We start from the raw sequence: 18,007 nt of genomic DNA, 5'->3' as shown, positions 1-18,007 counted from the left end.
ATGATAAAACAGAGAAACCAAAATTATGGGTTCCTCATTTGCTCCATCTTCTGACCAGCGTGGACAGGCCAGGGTTGGTGAAGGGGATGTGAAAGCCCAGCAGGGCTTTTGAGGAACCGAGGGGTAAGAGGAGCCACAGGAGACTAGCAACAACATTTTATCATAATTTATAAAAGTGGAGGAAAACAGAATGCCGTAATGTATGTATTTGGGCGAAAATGACATCAGTCAGTTCAGTTCAGTCGCTCAGTCGTGACCGACTCTTTGCGACCCCGTGAACCGCAGCACGCCAGGCCTCCCTGTCCATCACCAGCTCCCGGCGTCCACCCAAACCCATGTCCATTGAGTCAGGGATGCCATCCAACCATCACATCCTCTGACATCCCCTTCTCCTCCTGCCCTCAATCTTTCCCAGCATCAGGGTCTTTTTCAATGAGTCAGCTCTTCGCATCAGGTGGCCAAAGGATTGGAGTCTCAGCTTCAACATCAGTCCTTCCAGTGAACATTCAGGACTGATTTCCTTTAGGATGGACTGGTTGGATTTCTTTGCAGTCCAAAGGACTCTCAAGAGTCTTCTCCAACACCACAGTTCAAAAGCATCAAGTCTTCGGCGCTCAGGTTTCTTTATAGTCCAACTCTCACATCCATACATGACCACTGGAAAAACCATAGCCTTGACTAGACGGACCTTTGTTGACAAAGTAATGTCTCTGCTTTTCAGTATGTTGTCTAGATTGGTCATAACTTTCCTTCCAAGGAGTAAGCGTCTTTTAATTTCATGGCTGCAATCACCATCTGCAGTGATTTTGGAGCCCAGAAAAATAAAGTCAGCCACTGTTTCCACTGTTTGCCCATCTATCTGCCATGCAGTGATGGGACCAGATGCCATGATCTTAGTTTTCTGAATGTTGAGCTTTAAGCCAACTTTTTCACTCTCCTCTTTCACTTTATCAAGAGGCTTTTTAGTTCCTCTTCACTTTCTGCCATAAGGGTGGTGTCATCTGCATATCTGGGGTTACTGATATTTCTCCCAGCAATCTTGATTCCAGCTTGTGCTTCCTCCAGCCCAGTGTTTCTCATGATGTACTCTGCATAGAAGTTAAATAAGCAGGGTGACAATATACAGCCTTGACATACTCCTTTTCCTATTTGGAACCAGTCCATTGTTCCATGTCCAGCTCTAACTGTTGCTTCCTGACCTGCATACAGGTTTCTCAAGAGGCAGGTCAGGTGGTCTGGTATGCCCAACTCTTTCAAAATTTTCCACAGTTGATTGTGATCCACACAGTCAAAGGCTTTGGCATAGTCAGTAAAGCAGAAATAGGTGTTTTTATGGAACTCTCTTGCTTTTTCGATGATCCAACAGACATTGGCATTTTGATCTCTGGTTCCTCTGCCTTTTCTAAAACCAGCTTGAACATCTGGAAGTTCATGGTTCACGTATTGCTGGAACCTGGCTTGGAGAATTTTGAGCATTACTTTACTAGCGTGTGAGATGAGTGCAATTATGTGGTAGTTTGAGCATTCTTTGGCATTGCCTTTCTTTGGGATTGGAATGAAAACTGACCTTTTCCAGTCCTGTGGCCACTGCTGAGTTTTCCAAATTTGCTGACATATTGAGTGCAACACTTTCACAGCATCATCTTTCAGGATTTGAAATAGCTCAACTGCCATCACCTCCACTAGCTTTGTTCATAGTGATGCTTTCTAAGGCCCACTTGACTTCACATTCCAGGATGTCTGGCTGTAGGTGAGTGATCACACTATCGTGATTATCTGGGTCGTGAAGATATTTTTTGTACAGTTCTTCTGTATATTCTTGCCACCTCTTCTTAATATCTTCTGCTTCTGTTAGGTCCATACCATTTCTGTCCTTTATCGAGCCCATCTTTGCATGAAATGTTCCCTTGGTATCTCTAATTTTCTTGAAGAGATCTCTAGTCTTTCCCAATCTATTGTTTTCCTCTATTTCTTTGCATTGATCACTGAGGAAGGCTTTCTTACCTCTCCTTGCTATTCTTTGAAAATGACATCAACATCCTGCAAAGTTCCCCAATATTTTTTAGAGAGAACATCAGGAACTTCCCTGGTGGTCCAGTGGTTAAGACTGTGTTTCCATTGCAGGGAGCATGGGTTTGATCCCTGGTCAGGGAGCTAAGATCCTGCATGCCACACAGTGTGGCCAAACGATAAAAAATAAAGTTATGGGAAAAAGTTGCAGACTTTTAGAAAAGTTGCAAAAAATACTACAAAGATTCATATTTATCCTTCACCCAGATTCCTCTGAGTTCAGTTCAGTTCAGTTTAGTCTCTCAGTCATGTCCAACTCTTTGCGACCCCATGGACTGCAGCACACCAGGCTTCCCTGTCCATCACCAACTCCTGGAGCTTGCTCAAACTCATGTCCATCGAGTCAGTGATGTCCTCAACCATCTCATCCTCTGTCGTCCACTTCTCCTCTTGCCTTCAGTCTTTCCCAGCATCAGGGTCTTTTCCAATGAGTCAGTTCTTTGTGTCAGGTGAGCAAAGTATTGGAGCTTCAGCATAATGTTAGTGTTTCACCCTGTTCACTTGGTGTGTACTCTCTCCACACACACACACACGCACGTGCATGCAGGTTTCAGAACTATTTGGGAATAAGTTGCAAGCATAATGCCACTTACTCCTAAGTACTTAACTGTGTGTCTCCGAAAGGTCAATTCTACTTTTCTCCATAACCACAGTAAAACCAGAAAATTAACATTGATACAATACTATCTGATTGTATCATTCACATTTTGTCAATTATCTTGACAAGTGTCCTTTAAAGTAGCAATGATAATAATAATAGTAGTAGTTGTTACTTCTGCTCTAGCATCACACCCAAGATCATGTATTGCATTTAGTTCATGTCACTTTAGTCTCCTTTAGCTGGAACAATTCCTCAGTCTTGTCTTTTCTTTCATGACCTTGATTTTTTGAAGAGTAAAGGCCATTTATGTTGTAATGGTGGTGGTGGTTTAGTCACTAAGTCATGTCCAACTCCTACAACCCCATGGACTGTAGCCCGCCAGGCTCCTCTGTCAGTGGGATTTCCCAAGCAAGAATACTGGGATGGATTGTCATTTCCTCCTCCAGGGTATCTTCTCAATCCAGGAATCGAACCTGCATCTCTTGCTTGGCAGACAGACTCTTTACCGCTGCACCACCAGGCTTCCCTTTATGTTGTGAGTTGTCCCTCAATTTGAGTCTGTCTGATCTTTCCTCATGATTCAGTTCAGGTTTGCTTTCTTGGCAAGATTACCACTGAAACGGCATAGTAAACGGCATGTGATATCTGTTTGTCCACATTAATAGTTTTTAAAATTATATATTAATAACAGTGTTATTGAGTTATAATTCACATATAATAAAAGTCACTGTTTTAAAGTGTAAAATCCAGTGGATTTTAGTGTATTCCCAGAGTTGTACAGTCATTATCACAATCAATTTTAAAACATTTCATCACCCCCAAAAGACCCCATCCCCATTACTAATCATTCTCTGTGTCCTTTTCCCCAGTCCATCTAACCAGTAATCTACTTTCTGTTGGCATGAATTTGCCTATCCTGGATATTTCATGTAAATAAAACCTGTGCAGCTTTTTGTATCTGGCTTCTTCCACTCAACACAGTGTTTGCAAGGTTCATCCATGCTGGAGCAGGTATCAGCACCGCATCCCTTTTTATGGCCAAATAATATTCCATTGCATGATGTCTATTTACACATTCTGTTGATTCATTCATCAGTCAAAGAGCCTCTTGATGAAGGTGAAAGAAGAGAGTGAAAAAGCTGACTTAAAACTCAACATTCAGAAAACTAAGATCATGGCATCTGGTCCCATCACTTCATGGCAAATAGATGAAGAAACAATGGAAACAGTAACAGACTTTATTTTTCTGGGCTCCAAAATCACTGCAGATGGTGACTGCAGCCATGAAATTAAAAGATGCTTGCTCCTTGGAAGAAAAGCTATGACCAACCTAGACAGCGTATTAAAAAGCAGAGACGTTACTTTGCTGACAAAGGTCTATCTAGTCAAAGCTATGGTTTTTCCAGTAATCATGTATGGATGTGAGAGTTGGACCATAATGAAGGCTAGCACCAAAGAATTGATGCTTTTGAACCCTGGTGTTGGAGAAGACTCTTGAGAGTCTGTTGGACTGCAAGGAGATCAAACCAGTCAGTCCTAAAGGAAATCAGTCCTGAATATTCATTGGAAGGACTGATACTGAAGCTGAAATTCCAATATTGGCCACCTGATGAGAAGAACTGACTCATTAGAAAAGACCCTGATGCTGGGCAAGATTAAAGGCAGGAGGAGAAGGGGACAACAGAGGATGAGATGGTTGGATGGCATCACCGACTCAATGGACGTGAGTTTGAGCAAACTCCGGGAATTGGTGATGGACAGGAAGGCCTGGCATGTGGCAGTCCATGGGGTCGCCAAGAGTCAGACACAACTGAGTGACTAAACAACAACACATTTTGTTGCTTCATTCATCAGTCAGTGGACATTTGGGTTGTTTGCGCTTCGGGGCTATTACAAATAGTGGTGCTATGCACTTGCGTGTACAACTTTCTGTGGACACATGTCTTTAATTTCCAGGGTATGTGTCAGGGTTCCCAATACCATGGCTAGTTGCAGTGATTCACCAGGATGGCTCCGAGGACCTGGCACATAGTCCTACCACTGGCTGATTTTCTGCACTGAAAGGACACAGAGCAAAATCAGCGAAGAGGAAATGTGCGCGGGGAAAGCCCAGAAGGAAACCGGGCCCAGCGTGCAAGAGTGCTCTCTGGGTGGAGCCAAACAGAACACACTTCATTTATCTGAATTGGGACGACAGGTGTGAGACGCTGTTCACCAGGGAAGCTCATTAGAGACTTAATGCCCAAAGTTTTACTGGGGGCTGATCACGGAAGAACCCCCTGCCTAACATGTACCAAAATTCCACACTCCCGGAAGGGAAGCTGGTGTTCAGCATACACCAGGTTGTTGTGCCGCCCGGGTGCAGTAAACCACCCTTACCCATCAGAGAATGGTCAGAACACTCACTGAACTCAAGTTCCCAGACACCAGCCAAGGGCCCAGTGTGCAAGCAGGGCCTTTCTAGGGGTAGAGTCTGAGGCCTGCTGTGTTGTCTCTGTTCTGTGCAGGTCTGCCCCGAGGAGTGCAATCTCTAGGTCACATGACACTCTGTATTTAACTTTTTATGCTAAACTGTTTTCCAAAGCAATTGCAGCCATCTTCATTTCTACCAGCAATTGATGAGGGTTCCAATTTTTTCACAGCCTGGCCAACACTTGTTATTGTCCATCTTGTTGATTACAGCCATCCTAGTGGAACTGATGGGTTTTTAAGTTGGTGAGTTGCAAGCATTTAGGACCGAAAAAGGAGGACCCATAGGGGCCAAAATGGGTTCTCTAAGAGCAGATCATACCAGTCTAACCCCTGATTTCTCTTTAAAAGAAAAAAACCCATCTATTTTCTCTGTACTGGGACAGAGTGTTTTTTGTGTTTCAGTTCTGTCCTTCACAATATCTTTGTACAGAAAATGGAGACACGGAGCTTGGACTGATTGTCTGGCAGATTCCTCCCGTGTTGACAGATGACACTCAGAGAGCAAGGCTGGAGTCAGGTGAAGGGCCCCTGCTGCTGTTTCCCTGATTCTGTGTTCAGCCCAGCCATTGAATATTTCTGTCCAAAACTTGGGGGAGATGCAGATGGCAGAGCCATCAAAGCAGGCAAAATACCCCAAACAGGCAGACACACGCACATTGAATGATAAGATCTGGTTCCAGAAAGATCCTGACAGAACGGAATGGTATGCAGAGTCCAACGACATGCAGTTATTAAGCACAAATCGCAAATCCACACCCACAAAGTCTGGTCCAGATACATCTGGACCAGGGACAGTTTGCACTTTGGTTTCTGTTTGTTACCAAAAACCAACCTTTACAAATGGGTAATAAAGTCTGGGCACCCTAGAAAAATGTTATGATCTATGCCTGCAGTTTCAGGGGATTCAGAGCTCTGCCATCAGGGGAACTGTTGAAGGAGCTGGTCTGTTCCACGGCCAGTCAGCAGCCTACAGTGGCTTGAGAGTTGGCTGCTCCTGCATGAAGATCTGTGGTCGGAGCATATGAGCTGTCTTCCACAAGGCCCGCAGGGAAAAGCAGATTTGGATTGATTAAGAACTTTGTGAAACTCAGCAGTTGAATGAGCTGCCTGGTAAGATGGTGAGCACCCCATCACTCACAGTGTTCAAAGAGAGGTTACTTAGCCTTTTATTAAGGAGTTTGCACAGGGCAAGAGGTGGCCAGGTCACCTTTCAGGCCTTAGTTCAGTTCAGTCACTCAGTCGTGTCCGACTCTTTGAAACCCCATGAATCGCAGCACACCAGGCCTCCCTGTCCATCATAAACTCCCGGAGTTCACTCAGACTCAAGTCCATCGAGTCAGTGATGCCATCCAGCCATCTCATCCTCTGGCATCCCCTTCTTCTCTTGCCCCCAATCCCTCCCAGCATCAGAGTCTTTTCCAATGAGTCAACTCTTCGCATGAGGTGGCCAAAGTACTGGAGTTCCAGCTTTAGCATCATTCCCTCCAAAGAAATCCCAGGGCTGACCTACTTCAGAATGGACTGGTTGGATCTCCTTGCAGTCCAAGGGACTCTCAAGAGTCTTCTCCAACACCACAGTTCAAAAGCATCAATTCTTCGGCACTCAGCCTTCTTCACAGTCCAACTCTCACATCCATCCATGACCACAGGAAAAACAATAGCCTTGACTAGACGGACCTTTGTTGGCAAAGTAATGTCTCTGCTTTTGAATATGCTGTCTAGGTTGGTCATAACTTTCCTTCCAAGGAGTAAGCGTCTTTTAATTTCATGGCTGCAATCACCATCTGCAGTAATTTTGAAGCCCAGAAAAATAAAGTCTGACACTGTTTCCATTGCTTCCCCATCTATTTCCCATGAAGTGATGGGACCAGATGACATGATCTTAGTTTTCTGAATGTTGAGCTTTAAGCCAACTTTTTCACTCTCCACTTTCACTTTCATCAAGAGGCTTTTTAGTTCCTCTTCACTTTCTGCCATAAGGGTGGTGTCATCTGCATATCTGAGGTTATTGATATTTCTCCTGGCAATCTTGATTCCAGCTTGTGTTTCTTCCAGTCCAGCGTTTCTCATGATGTACTCTGCATATAAGTTAAATAAACAGGGTGACAATATACAGCCTTGACATACTCCTTTTCCTGTTTGGAACCAGTCTGTTGTTCCATGTCCAGTTCTAACTGTTGCTTCCTGAACTGCATACAGATTTCTCAAGAGGCAAATCAGGTGGTCTGGTATTCCCATCTCTTTCAGAATTTTCCACAGTTGATTGCGATCCACACAGTCAAAGGCTTTGGCATAGTCAATAAAGCAGAAATAGGTGTTTTTCTGGAACTCTCTTGCTTTTTCCATGATCCAGCGGATGTTGGCAATTTGATCTCTTCTGCCTTTTCTAAAACCAGCTTGAACATCAGGAAGTTCATGGTTCATGTATTGCTGAAGCCTGGGCTTGGAGAATTTTGAGCATTACTTTACTAGCATGTGAGATGAGTGCAGTTGTGCGGTAGTTTGAGCATTCTTTGGCATTGCCTTTCTTTGGGATTGGAATGAAAACTGACCTTTTCCAGTCCTGTGGCCACTGCTGAGTTTTCCAAATTTGCTGACATATTGAGTGCAACACTTTCACAGCATCATCTTTCAGGATTTGAAATAGCTCAACTGGAATTCCATCACTTCCACTAGCTTTGTTCGTAGTGATGCTTTCTAAGGCCCAACGGACTTCACATTCCAGGATGTCTGGCTCTAGGTCAGTGATCACACCATTGTGATTTATCTGGGTCATGAAGATCTTTTTTGTACAGTTTTTCTGTGTATTCTTGCCACCTCTTCTTAATATCTTCTGCTTCTGTTAGGTCCATACCATTTCTGTCCTTTATCGAGCCCATCTTTGCATGAAATGTTCCCTTGGTATCTCTAATTTTCTTGAAGAGATCTCTAGTCTTTCCCAATCTATTGTTTTCCTCTATTTCTTTGCATTGATCACTGAGGAAGGCTTTTTTATCTCTTCTTGCTATTCTTTGGAACTCTGCATTCAGATGCTTATATTTTTCCTTTTCTCCTTTGCTTTTCGCTTCTCTTCTTTTCACAGCTATTTGTAAGGCCTCCCCAGACAGCTATTAGAACTGCCTAAACCAGAAGCCAGGGACAGTCCATCTCTAAAGCCAAGCCCAGGGGTTGCCCAAGGCACACAGCACCAGTTCCAGGGTCATCCTCTTGCGTCCTCACGATCCTACTTGTCCATCAGGATGTTTGGGTGCCCGTGAAGCTCCCCTTGGGGCTTCCCTGGTGGCTCACGTGATAAAGAATCCACCTGCAGTGTGGGAGACCTGGGTTCGATCCCTGGGTTGGGAAGATCCCCTGGAGGAGGGCATGGCAACCCACTCCAGTATTCTTGCCTGGAGAATCCCCACGGACAGAGGAGCCTGGCAGGCTGCAGTCCATGCGATCGCAAAGAGTCGGACACGACTGAGCGACCAAGCGCAGCATGCACCCAGAAGCTCCCCTTGAGACACATGCCTTCTCCCGAGCTCTTCTGTTACTCCGAAGACACACCCCCTTTCAAATTTCCACTGAGACTTGAAAGATGAGCAGTTGGCAGGGAAGCGGAGGGAGGGGACTGGGGAGCACTCCCATAATGACTGCACCCCAAACTGCGGTGAGCACAGGACAGGCCACCTGGTAGGTTAGGGCGGGTGGGGAAGAGAAGTAAAGACTGCCTGGCTGTGACCTTTCCCGTCACCCCTGCTCATCCAGCGCCTGGGCTGGCGACCCAAGGTGCAGGCGCTAGGCTGAGCTTTCAAGGGTCTGTGTGCCCCTGGGCACATGTGCGTGTGACCGAGCAGCTTGATTGCCTTCCGAGTCCTGTCCCAGTGACGCAGGGATTGTGTGTGCCTTCCTTCCCCTCCATTGATTGAGAGGACTGTGAGAATGGGCCATGATCCAAACATCCCCACGTCCCTGCAGTGACAGCTCCTTTGAGAACACGTGGATACCTATGGTTCTCTTAATTACTCCTGCACACCCACTTCCCTCTGTCTCTAGTAGGTGGGGCTTGGGGTGGGGCTCGGTCCTCGCCCTCCCGACCACCGACCTCCACTCCTGCTACTGCCATCTATGTTGGAACCGCCTCCTGCTGCTCCCCTACCCAGCCACCTCCCCCACGACTTAATTGAGGGCCTCCCCCCCAGAATAAGAGAGCCTGAGGGAGGAGGCTGGTCTCCCTTAAGTGCTCGTACCCGGCAATTAGTTTCCCTTATTGCCAATTCAAGATAAGTAGAAAATAACAGAGGAATGGAACCAGGACCCAAAGCCTGTGCCAAGTGCTTGGCATGCATTACCATGACATTCACATGTGTGTCTCATGGGAAGCCACAGAGCAGGCCAGGCACGGAGGTGGAATTTGCCGGCCTGGGAGTTGAAAGGGCTGTACACCACCAGTCCTGCTGACTGTGCCTCCCTGACCACCTTCCATCTCGGAGCCTCAGTTTCATCATCCCTGAAGTGGAGAGATAATACTAGATTATGCTAGTATATGATTTTATGGAGAGCGCAGGTCATAGCCCTGGCAGGTCTGCCCTCTGGGCCTGTGTGTTTGGGCCCCAGTGGTGAGCGTGGCAGTAGTTACTGTCTAGGTGTGCCTGGAAGACGTGGCTTGGCACCAGGAGTGGAAGAGCATGGAGAGTGCAGAGGGCATTGTCCAGAAAGACAGAGCTGAAGCAGGAAGGTGGGCCGGGAGGCCGAAGGAGAAAAGCAGACGGGTGCCGGACAGTGTCTGGAAGTGAGCTGAGAAGTAGGAATAACACACACAGTAGACCCGTGGTTCTCAGGTGTGGCCCATGGACCATGGGGAGTCTCTTAGCCAAAAATCGCAGGTCCCACCCCAGACGTGCTGGATCAGAAACTCAAGGATGGGGCCCAACAGCCTGTTTTAACAAGCTCCCCAGGCGACATGGATGCAGTCCAGGTCAGAGAACTAATAAGGTGGATGAGAGGAGGGGAGGATGGATAAGGCTTGGAGAACTCAGTGGGCATTTTAAAGGCTGAGCAGGAAGGAGGACTTGTGTTTATTGATCGCTTGCTGTGTCAGGTCGAAAACTGGGCATTTCCAGCTACTTGCTTTCATTTAAACCTTTCAGGATTGTGGCAGAGCAGGCCTTGGTATTCCCATCTCAGAGATGAGACAGCTGAGGCTTAGAGACTTTTAGTCACTTGCCAAAATCAAAGAGAGAGTGGCGGAGAGAGAATTAGAAGCCAGGCCTCTCTGGCCCGGAAGCCTGACTTCCTTCCACTAGCCCAGGCTGCCTCCCACCTCCCTGTCCCTCAGGAGTGCCTCCACTACCTGGCCTGGCCCCTTCCTCAACCCCATGGTCACCCCAGAGCTCTGCTCAGCTGTCCTCCTCCTCCAGCCTGCCATCAAAGGCAAAAGGCAGACCTGGGGAGGGGCGGGGTAGCAGGGCTGGGGACAAATGTCGCCTTGCATCCCTCCAGCCTCCAGTGCTAAGCGCAGTTAGGGGACAAAGGTTCTTCTGTGATGCTCCCAAGGGGCTGACATAATTGACCCAATGGTGGTGTTCATGGTAAAGAACCCGCCTGCCAATGCAGGAGATGTAAGAGATGCGGATTCGATCCCTGGGTCAAGAAGATCCCCCGGAGAAAGGAATGGCAACCCACTCCAGTGTTCTTGCCTGGAAAATCCCATGGACAGAGGAGCCTGGCGGGCTACAGTTCATAGGGTCACAAAGAGTCGGTCATAACTGGAGTGACTTAGCACAGTAGGAACTCATGCACGCACTGGGAGACAAAGCTGACAGATACTCGTTGCCAAGACCTGTGCAGGGTGCTTTGGGGAAACTGAGGCAAAGAAAGTATAGTTTAATGGCTTTCAAGAGTTCATGGTCCAGAGCCAGTGAAGCAAAAACCAACAGTGACCCCCTGGGGTGCTTGGAGGCCTGAGATAGCCAAGCGCAGTGTTGGAGGAGTTCAAGGAGACTCCTACAGTGACATCAGGGAACAGACTTAAGACTTCGGGCCACAGGGCATGCTCTCAAGTCCTGGCATTCTCACTGACTCACTGGATAACCCCAGGCAGGTTACCTCCTGTCTTGACCTGTCTCCTTATCTACAAAATGGGAGTTAATCCTTCCCGCAGGGGATGGTTCTATTAGATTCTAACAGACATCCCTCAGGGAGTTTCATTTCCTTCCCTTCAAAGGGTCACCTTAAGTCCAAGAAGGCTTCACGGAGGAGCTGTCTTTCCATGATGGCACTCACATCCGGATGGCCAGAAGGAACTTAGTATCGTTTGTGTCATCTCTGCGGAATCTGTGGGCAGACGCAGCATGCGTGGGGTGGTCTAAGGAGAACGGTCTTCCAGGTGTAACTATGAAAATGATGGGGAGAGGAAGCTGTCTTTCTCAGTGTGGAAGATTGTTTTCGTAATGTGGTTTCAAATCCCACTGCAGGAGGCGAGGCCGTGCGGCCAGCCCGTGCTGCCGCGACTCTCCACGCTCAACCTCTGTCTCTGCTCTTCCTTACAGATGATGCAGTTCGCCTGGCAGAGCTACAAGCGCTACGCGATGGGGAAAAATGAGCTCCGGCCCCTTACGAGAGATGGCTACGAGGGGAACATGTTCGGTGAGCTGACCTAGGGAGAAGCCCTGCCCCTGGGGGCCGAGCAGTATCCCTGCTCGGGGACAGTTTTATTGTTGGCATTTTCGCCTCCTGAGTGGTGTCCCTCTTTCTCCAGACCTGGAGGCTCCTAAGTGTGCGTTCCCTTCGGGGTTGTCTAGGTTGCTGAGCCTTCTAGGTTTGAGGAAAACCCACATGCTTCTCCCTCACCTCAAACTCTTCTTTCTATGCACCTGTTGTTAATTTTCAGAGCAGACAGACTTGGAAATGTGAGTGGGGACAGTGAGTGGTGGACACGTGTTTCCACAGAGAAGGCAGGCAGATCTGAAGGACACAGAGGATGGGGTTTAAATCCGCTCCTTCAGGCGGCTGTAAAATGATCTGCGATGTTTGCCTAGAGAAACCAGACACGCCTCTGATAAAGTGGGCATGCACACTGCCTTGAGGGTCTTGGGGGCGTGTCTGTCGCCGGCCGGCTTGGTGAACACACAGTCACGTTAGGGAGCCCCCCAGGTGCCGCTGCATGTTGGCAGCTTGAGTTTGACCTGCAGCCTCACTGTGCGACCTCTCTGCCCTTTGCCACCACGAGATCTCCTCACCCAGAGCCTCGAAAGCCCCTCTCAGCTGGAGAGTCTACAGAGTGCCTCATTGTCAGCACGGCTTCAGGTTTCAAATGTAATTCCTGGACAAACTGCCAGCTCCCTTGTCTACAGGCCTTTCACGTGAGAAGATGCTGGAGGCACCGGGCTTTCTTCTTCCCTGAGAGACAGGAGCTATTTGGGCAGAGCGGGGCTGGAGACAGAAATTCCTCACCTGTATTTCCCAATCCTCAGAAGCACAGACTCCTGACACTGAGACCCAAAGACCTAAGTCAGATGAAATTCTCCAGAAAAATTTCAAAGGCAGGTTTACAAAGAGAAGCCTCCCATGCGTATTTGTGTTATGTGAAAAGAGACCCAGGATCTACACCAGGCAGCATCCTGACCCTTCTGGCTGTTCAGACAGTTCACTTCCCTTGGGTAGGAGGATGGGATTTGGGTGAATCTTGCTTTTTTCCCCTAATTATGATAGGCATGTAGGGGATAAGAGAAAGTATCAAAAGTGTAACGCTGGCAAAAAATAACTCATTCTACCACATAGACGCAGCCTCTGTGGACATCTTGGCTTTGTTGTTGTTCGGTTGCTCAGTTGTGTGACTCTTTGTGACCCCATGGACTGCAGCATGCCAGGCTTCCTTCCCAGAGCTTGCGCAAACTCATGTCCATCAAGTCAGTGATGCCATCCAACCACCTCATCCTTTGTCGTCCCCTTCTCCTCCTGCCTTCAGTCTTTCCCAGCATTCAGGGTCTTTTCTAATTTGTCAGCTCTTCGCATCAGGTGGCCAAAGTATTGGAGCTTCAGCTTCAGCATAAGTCCTTCCAATGAATATTCAGGATTGAATTCCTTTAGGGTGGACTGGTTTGATCTCCTTGCAGTCCAGGGGACTCTCAAGAGTCTTCTCCAACACCACAGTTCAAAAGCATCAGTTCTTTGGCACTCAGCCTTCTTTATGGTCCAACCCTCACATCCATTCACGACTACTGGAAAAACCATAGCTTTGACCAGACAGACCTTTATTAGCAAAGTAATGCCTCTGCTTTTTAACATGCTGTGGCTTATTTCCTTTCAATCTTTTCTTCAGTATTCTCTTCCTTCTTCTCTATATAATATTATGTTCCTTCTTTTTTAATGTTACATCATGTGTTTCATTAATTCATGTAAAATTTTTCATAAAGAATATTTTTAATGGGGAGACTTCTCTGGTGGTCCAGTGGTTAAGACTCTGCCATGGCAGGGGGCACAGGTTCGATCTCTGGTTGGGCAACTAAGATATCCTACATGCCATGTGGTATGGCCAAAAAAAGAAGAATATTTTTATTGGATACAGTTATTGCATTGATGTGCCATAATTCATTTGACCATTCCACTGATGTTGGACAAATGTTCTTTCCAATTTTTCACCAATAGAGATAGCACATTGTTAACCATCTTTGTGTACAAAATGTTGTCTTAGGACAGGTTTGGAGAGAGGACTCCTGAGTTGGAAGGAGGAAGGCAGATATTTCTTTAACCTCAAGTATGAAATGTGTGGATTCCAGTTTTGGAGGCTCACTGCCCTCCCTGCCCAGATCATGGAGCTTCCCCAGTACCCGCATCAGCCCTGGGGAAAGATGGCCAGTGTGGCTCTCATCAGAGTTGTTAGAGCTTTGGTTACTAGTGTCATCGAGGGAGGTAATCCTTTCCTCTCTGCACAGGGTGCAAATATTCAGGAAACTGGTGGAGGTGGATGGGGGGCTGTTGATTTCTGAAACTGCAGAGAGTGGGCTTAGCTACTGCTGTGACCACTCATGGCGATAGAGGGAGCACCCATGGGGAGCATACTGGGAGGAACTGGGCTGAACCAAGTCCCATTTTATGAAATTCCTCAGGGCCTGTGATGTACATCTCAACCCTCCAACCCCTTTCCCATCACGGAGCCTGAGGGAGAGAGGACAGCTGGGAATGATGCAAAGAAACTTGGATCTTGAACCAGGAGACCTGGGTGCAAGTCCTCACTGCCCTGAACTATCTGTGTGTCCAAGTCCAGGTCACTTGACCTCTCTGGGCTCCTGTTCATTCATCTTTCACACTTGGGTTGCTACGAGAGGGTGCAAGAACACCCTGAACAAAGGGCCAAGTGTGTAGGAGTGATTTAAGACTTCCACTGTAGTACATGTGGTTGGCAGTTGCCCAGGTGAGCCCACGGGGGGTGCTGATGCCCCTGTCTCCCATGAGCAGCCTTGGCAAGGCCCTGGGTGCCCCGTCACCCCATGCCCGCAGCAGTCCTGGCAGTGAAGTGAGGCCTGCCTTCTGCAGCCAGCAGTTGAGCCGCAGTGGGCGGCTGTCTCCTGGGAAAAGAGGACACGCAGGGCCCCAGGCACTGGGCAAGGGGAAACTAGCCTTGGTTTCTTGCTCTTTCACTCAGCAGCTGCTTGTTTAGCGCCACGTCTGGCGCTGACTGCTGGGGACGCAGGGGTAAATGGTACAGCGATAACTCCACCAGCTCTGCCAAGATGTACACTGGGAACCCTTCCTTGGGGCCCCTCTGGGGTCATCTAGGTGCTCTCAGAATGAAGGACAACTAGAGGGGATCAACAGACCTTGTCTGGCTTGTGGTTCTGGGCCCCTGGAGCCCAGCAAGTTCAGATTGACTTCACTATTTCCTATCTGAGTGACCCTGGGCAAGGCGTTTCTCCCTGAGCCTGAGTTTTCTGTAAAGTGGAACTAATGAAAACATTATCCCAGGGCCTTCCCCAGTGGTCCAGTGGTTAAGAATCTGCCTGCCAATGCAGGGGACATGGGTTCGATCCCTGGTCTGAGAAGATCCCACACGCCATGGAGCAACTAAGCCCATGTGCCTACTGAGGCCACGCTGTAGAGCCCATGAGCCCCAGCTACTGAAGCCCACATACCTAGAGCCCATGCTTTGAAACAGGAGATGCCCCTGTTCTCTGCAACTAGGGAAAGCCTGTATGCAGCAATGAAGACCCAGCACAACCCCCAACCCCCAACAAAAAAAAGTAAATAAATCAATCTTTAAAAAAAAAAAAAAAGGAACACATTACCCCAGCCCAGCCCAGGGCTTCCCGACAGAACTGTCTTAATAGGTGGTAGTTATGCTTATCATTGCCACAAATGGATCTGATGATACAGAGGCTTATGGGAACACCCCCGGAGGAGGAGGGTTTCGGGGCATTTGAGGAGCCTGGAGGAGGTTCTAGTTTGGGTTGGACCCGTGAGGGACTTGGAAGCCAGACTATTCTAGAAGGTAGGAGATGAACTGGCCTGAATTAAGCTGCTTGTCACACCACTGCTGCTTTTGCTGGACTCATACGGGCTTATGGGTGGCATCATTCCTGGGCTCTGGCAGCCTCTGTCATCAGTCACCTCACTGGAAGCTGAGCCCTGCAGGGCATGGTCAGCTGTCAGCCATCCCCACCCTGCTCTGCCCAGCTGGGTGGATGTTTGGGGTCCCTGAGCTGCGTGCTGGTGCGTGTTGGTCTGGCGTGGGCTCTGACATCCTCCTCCCCGGGCCTGCAGGACCAGGAGAATTGCATACGGGGAGGAGTGACAGGTTCACGCCAGTGCCTGGCTCTGCAGGATTTACAGGGGCTGCAGCCAGGACATCGGACGTGGAGCCTGGGCTCCACGTGGGGCTGTTCACCTAACCGAATCTCTCCTCCCTGCCGCCCGTGTGTCCCTTCCTGAATCTGTTCTCACTTGGAGAGTCAGACCTCTGGGTGAGGCACCTCTCAAGCTAGCTTTTGTGTCCTGAGCAATTGAGTGTTAAAGTGGCTTTCAATTCACCGCAGTCCTGCTCTGCAGATCCTGCCAGAAAATGCCCTCAAGACCCTAGTGCTGGCTGCCAGCAGGGAGGACATGGCCTGCTCCTCACGGGCACAACCGACACGCAGTGGCGATGCTCTCATCACTGTGAAGTCACAGAGGTGAGCCCGCCACTTGAAGAACATATTCGAGGAGGAGAGTGTAGAGGACCTGCCTTAAAGCCGCTGCTGGGGATGCAGTTCGCTCAGTACTCAGAGGCCCAGCCTCCTTACCTGTAAAAGGGGCTGCTGCTAGAACCTGGGGCAAGCTGAAGAGCACGGACTCTTAAGACCGGACAGCTTGGGCTTGCATGCTACCCTGCCACTTCCCAGCTCTGTGACCTTAGGCAAGTTCCTTAACCTTTCTGGGCCTCAGTTTCCAGCTATGAAGTGGGGACAGTCATGTCGACTCCCAGGATTGTTTTGAGAACTGAATGAGTTAATACGTGAGAAGTGCTTGTATCCACGCCTGGCACATAGGAAGCATCCTTCAGTTCAGCCACTATGAGGATGGTGTAAGACCCGTAGGACAGCGTGCGCTTCTCCCACTTTGACTGGGCTGTGACCAAGTGTCTAGGACTCAGGGACCCACACAAGGACTCCAGGGCTTTCCCAGCCCTGATCCCTCCTACCCTGTTCCCCGCAGCCCTCAAGTGCCCATGGCAGATCATGAGTGGGCAGGCCACTGGTAGGCAGTGTACCTCTCACCCTTTCAGTTAAGCAGCTTACAGTAGAATTTTTAACAGGGAAAAGTCAAGGGAAGGTTAGGGTTCAAGGCTGTGGAATAAATTGGCCTCCTGCCAGCAGAAGGGCTTCCAAGAGAGTAATGAGACCTCGCACTCAGTGCCAGCTGCCAGCCTTGAACCACTTAGCATTAAAACTCCCAAGAAGAGCAGTCGTAAAACCTTCATTCTCCCTCAGCAGTGGGGGAAAACAGTACTGGATACAGAGTCTTGGGAGGTCTCCACCAGAGAGGCCCTTTGATGACAAGTCCAACTCCTTCATCTTAGATGTGGGGAAACCAAGCCCAGAGCAGGGAAGGCACTCGCCCAGGGTGACGCAGCATGCTAATTGTAGGTCTGGAATTTGAACTCTGGAGGCCAAAGTCCCAGCCCTGGGCTCTTTGCACCACCCACTCTGAGATTAGCCCAATTGACAAAGCAAAGCCTGTGGTCCTGGGCAGATCACCGCCAGGAGCTGGACTTTCTCAGAACTCTAACAAGAGTAAATTGTCTTTCAGGAGGTGTATGATTTAGGGGCCAAGAGCCCACCTGCTTCCTGTACATATATCACACCTGGCACTATAGCTGCTTTCTCTCATGTCCTCCTCACAGCTCTGCTAAGATAGGAATTATCCACTTATCCCCATTTCACAGATGAGGAAACTGAGGCCTGAAAAGTTTTAGGACTTGCTTAGTCATACAGTAATCAAACAGAGACTTGATCACAGCTCCGTCAGATTCCACAAACCACCAACACTGTCCTGTCTCCCAGTGACTGCATGGGCATCTGTAGAGAAGGGAGTGGAGCCAGGGGATGGTCTCCGGGTGGGTGGTATTGCTGCTTCTGCTCCACTAACCTCAGGGAAGCCCAGACTGTATTTCAGGTCAGGGTCTGCAGCCACCCATCCGAAGGCATCATGACTTATTAGATATCAGTTGACTATACAGGGCCTGGGAAAAACATCCCTCTTTTCTGCCACCATAGGCAAATATTTTATCTCTGCCCAACAGTCTAAAAACACCTACTTGCAAAACACCGTTGGCTGTCAGCATGATGGATTTGATGAACCATGGATTTGAGAACCAGGCCAGCCTGAGTTTGAATCCCAGATCTGCCT

At 48.6% G+C, this 18,007-nt stretch overlaps 1 protein-coding gene across 1 annotated transcript in view; it reads left to right on the top strand.

The window, feature by feature from the left end:
• MAN1C1 (mannosidase alpha class 1C member 1) overlaps nucleotides 1-18,007 on the top strand; it is a 151,384-nt gene that overhangs the window by 52,910 nt on the left and 80,467 nt on the right. The window contains exon 2 of the mRNA XM_061393070.1: nucleotides 11,674-11,770. Coding sequence (XP_061249054.1) covers nucleotides 11,674-11,770 — 97 coding nt within the window. The remainder of the gene's footprint in view (nucleotides 1-11,673; nucleotides 11,771-18,007) is intronic.

Source organism: Bos javanicus, chromosome 2 (genome assembly GCF_032452875.1).
Source record: "Bos javanicus breed banteng chromosome 2, ARS-OSU_banteng_1.0, whole genome shotgun sequence".
NCBI lineage: Eukaryota > Metazoa > Chordata > Mammalia > Artiodactyla > Bovidae > Bos > Bos javanicus.
The sequence above is the reverse complement of the archived record's forward strand: the minus strand, read 5'-3'. Positions and strand labels throughout refer to the sequence as shown.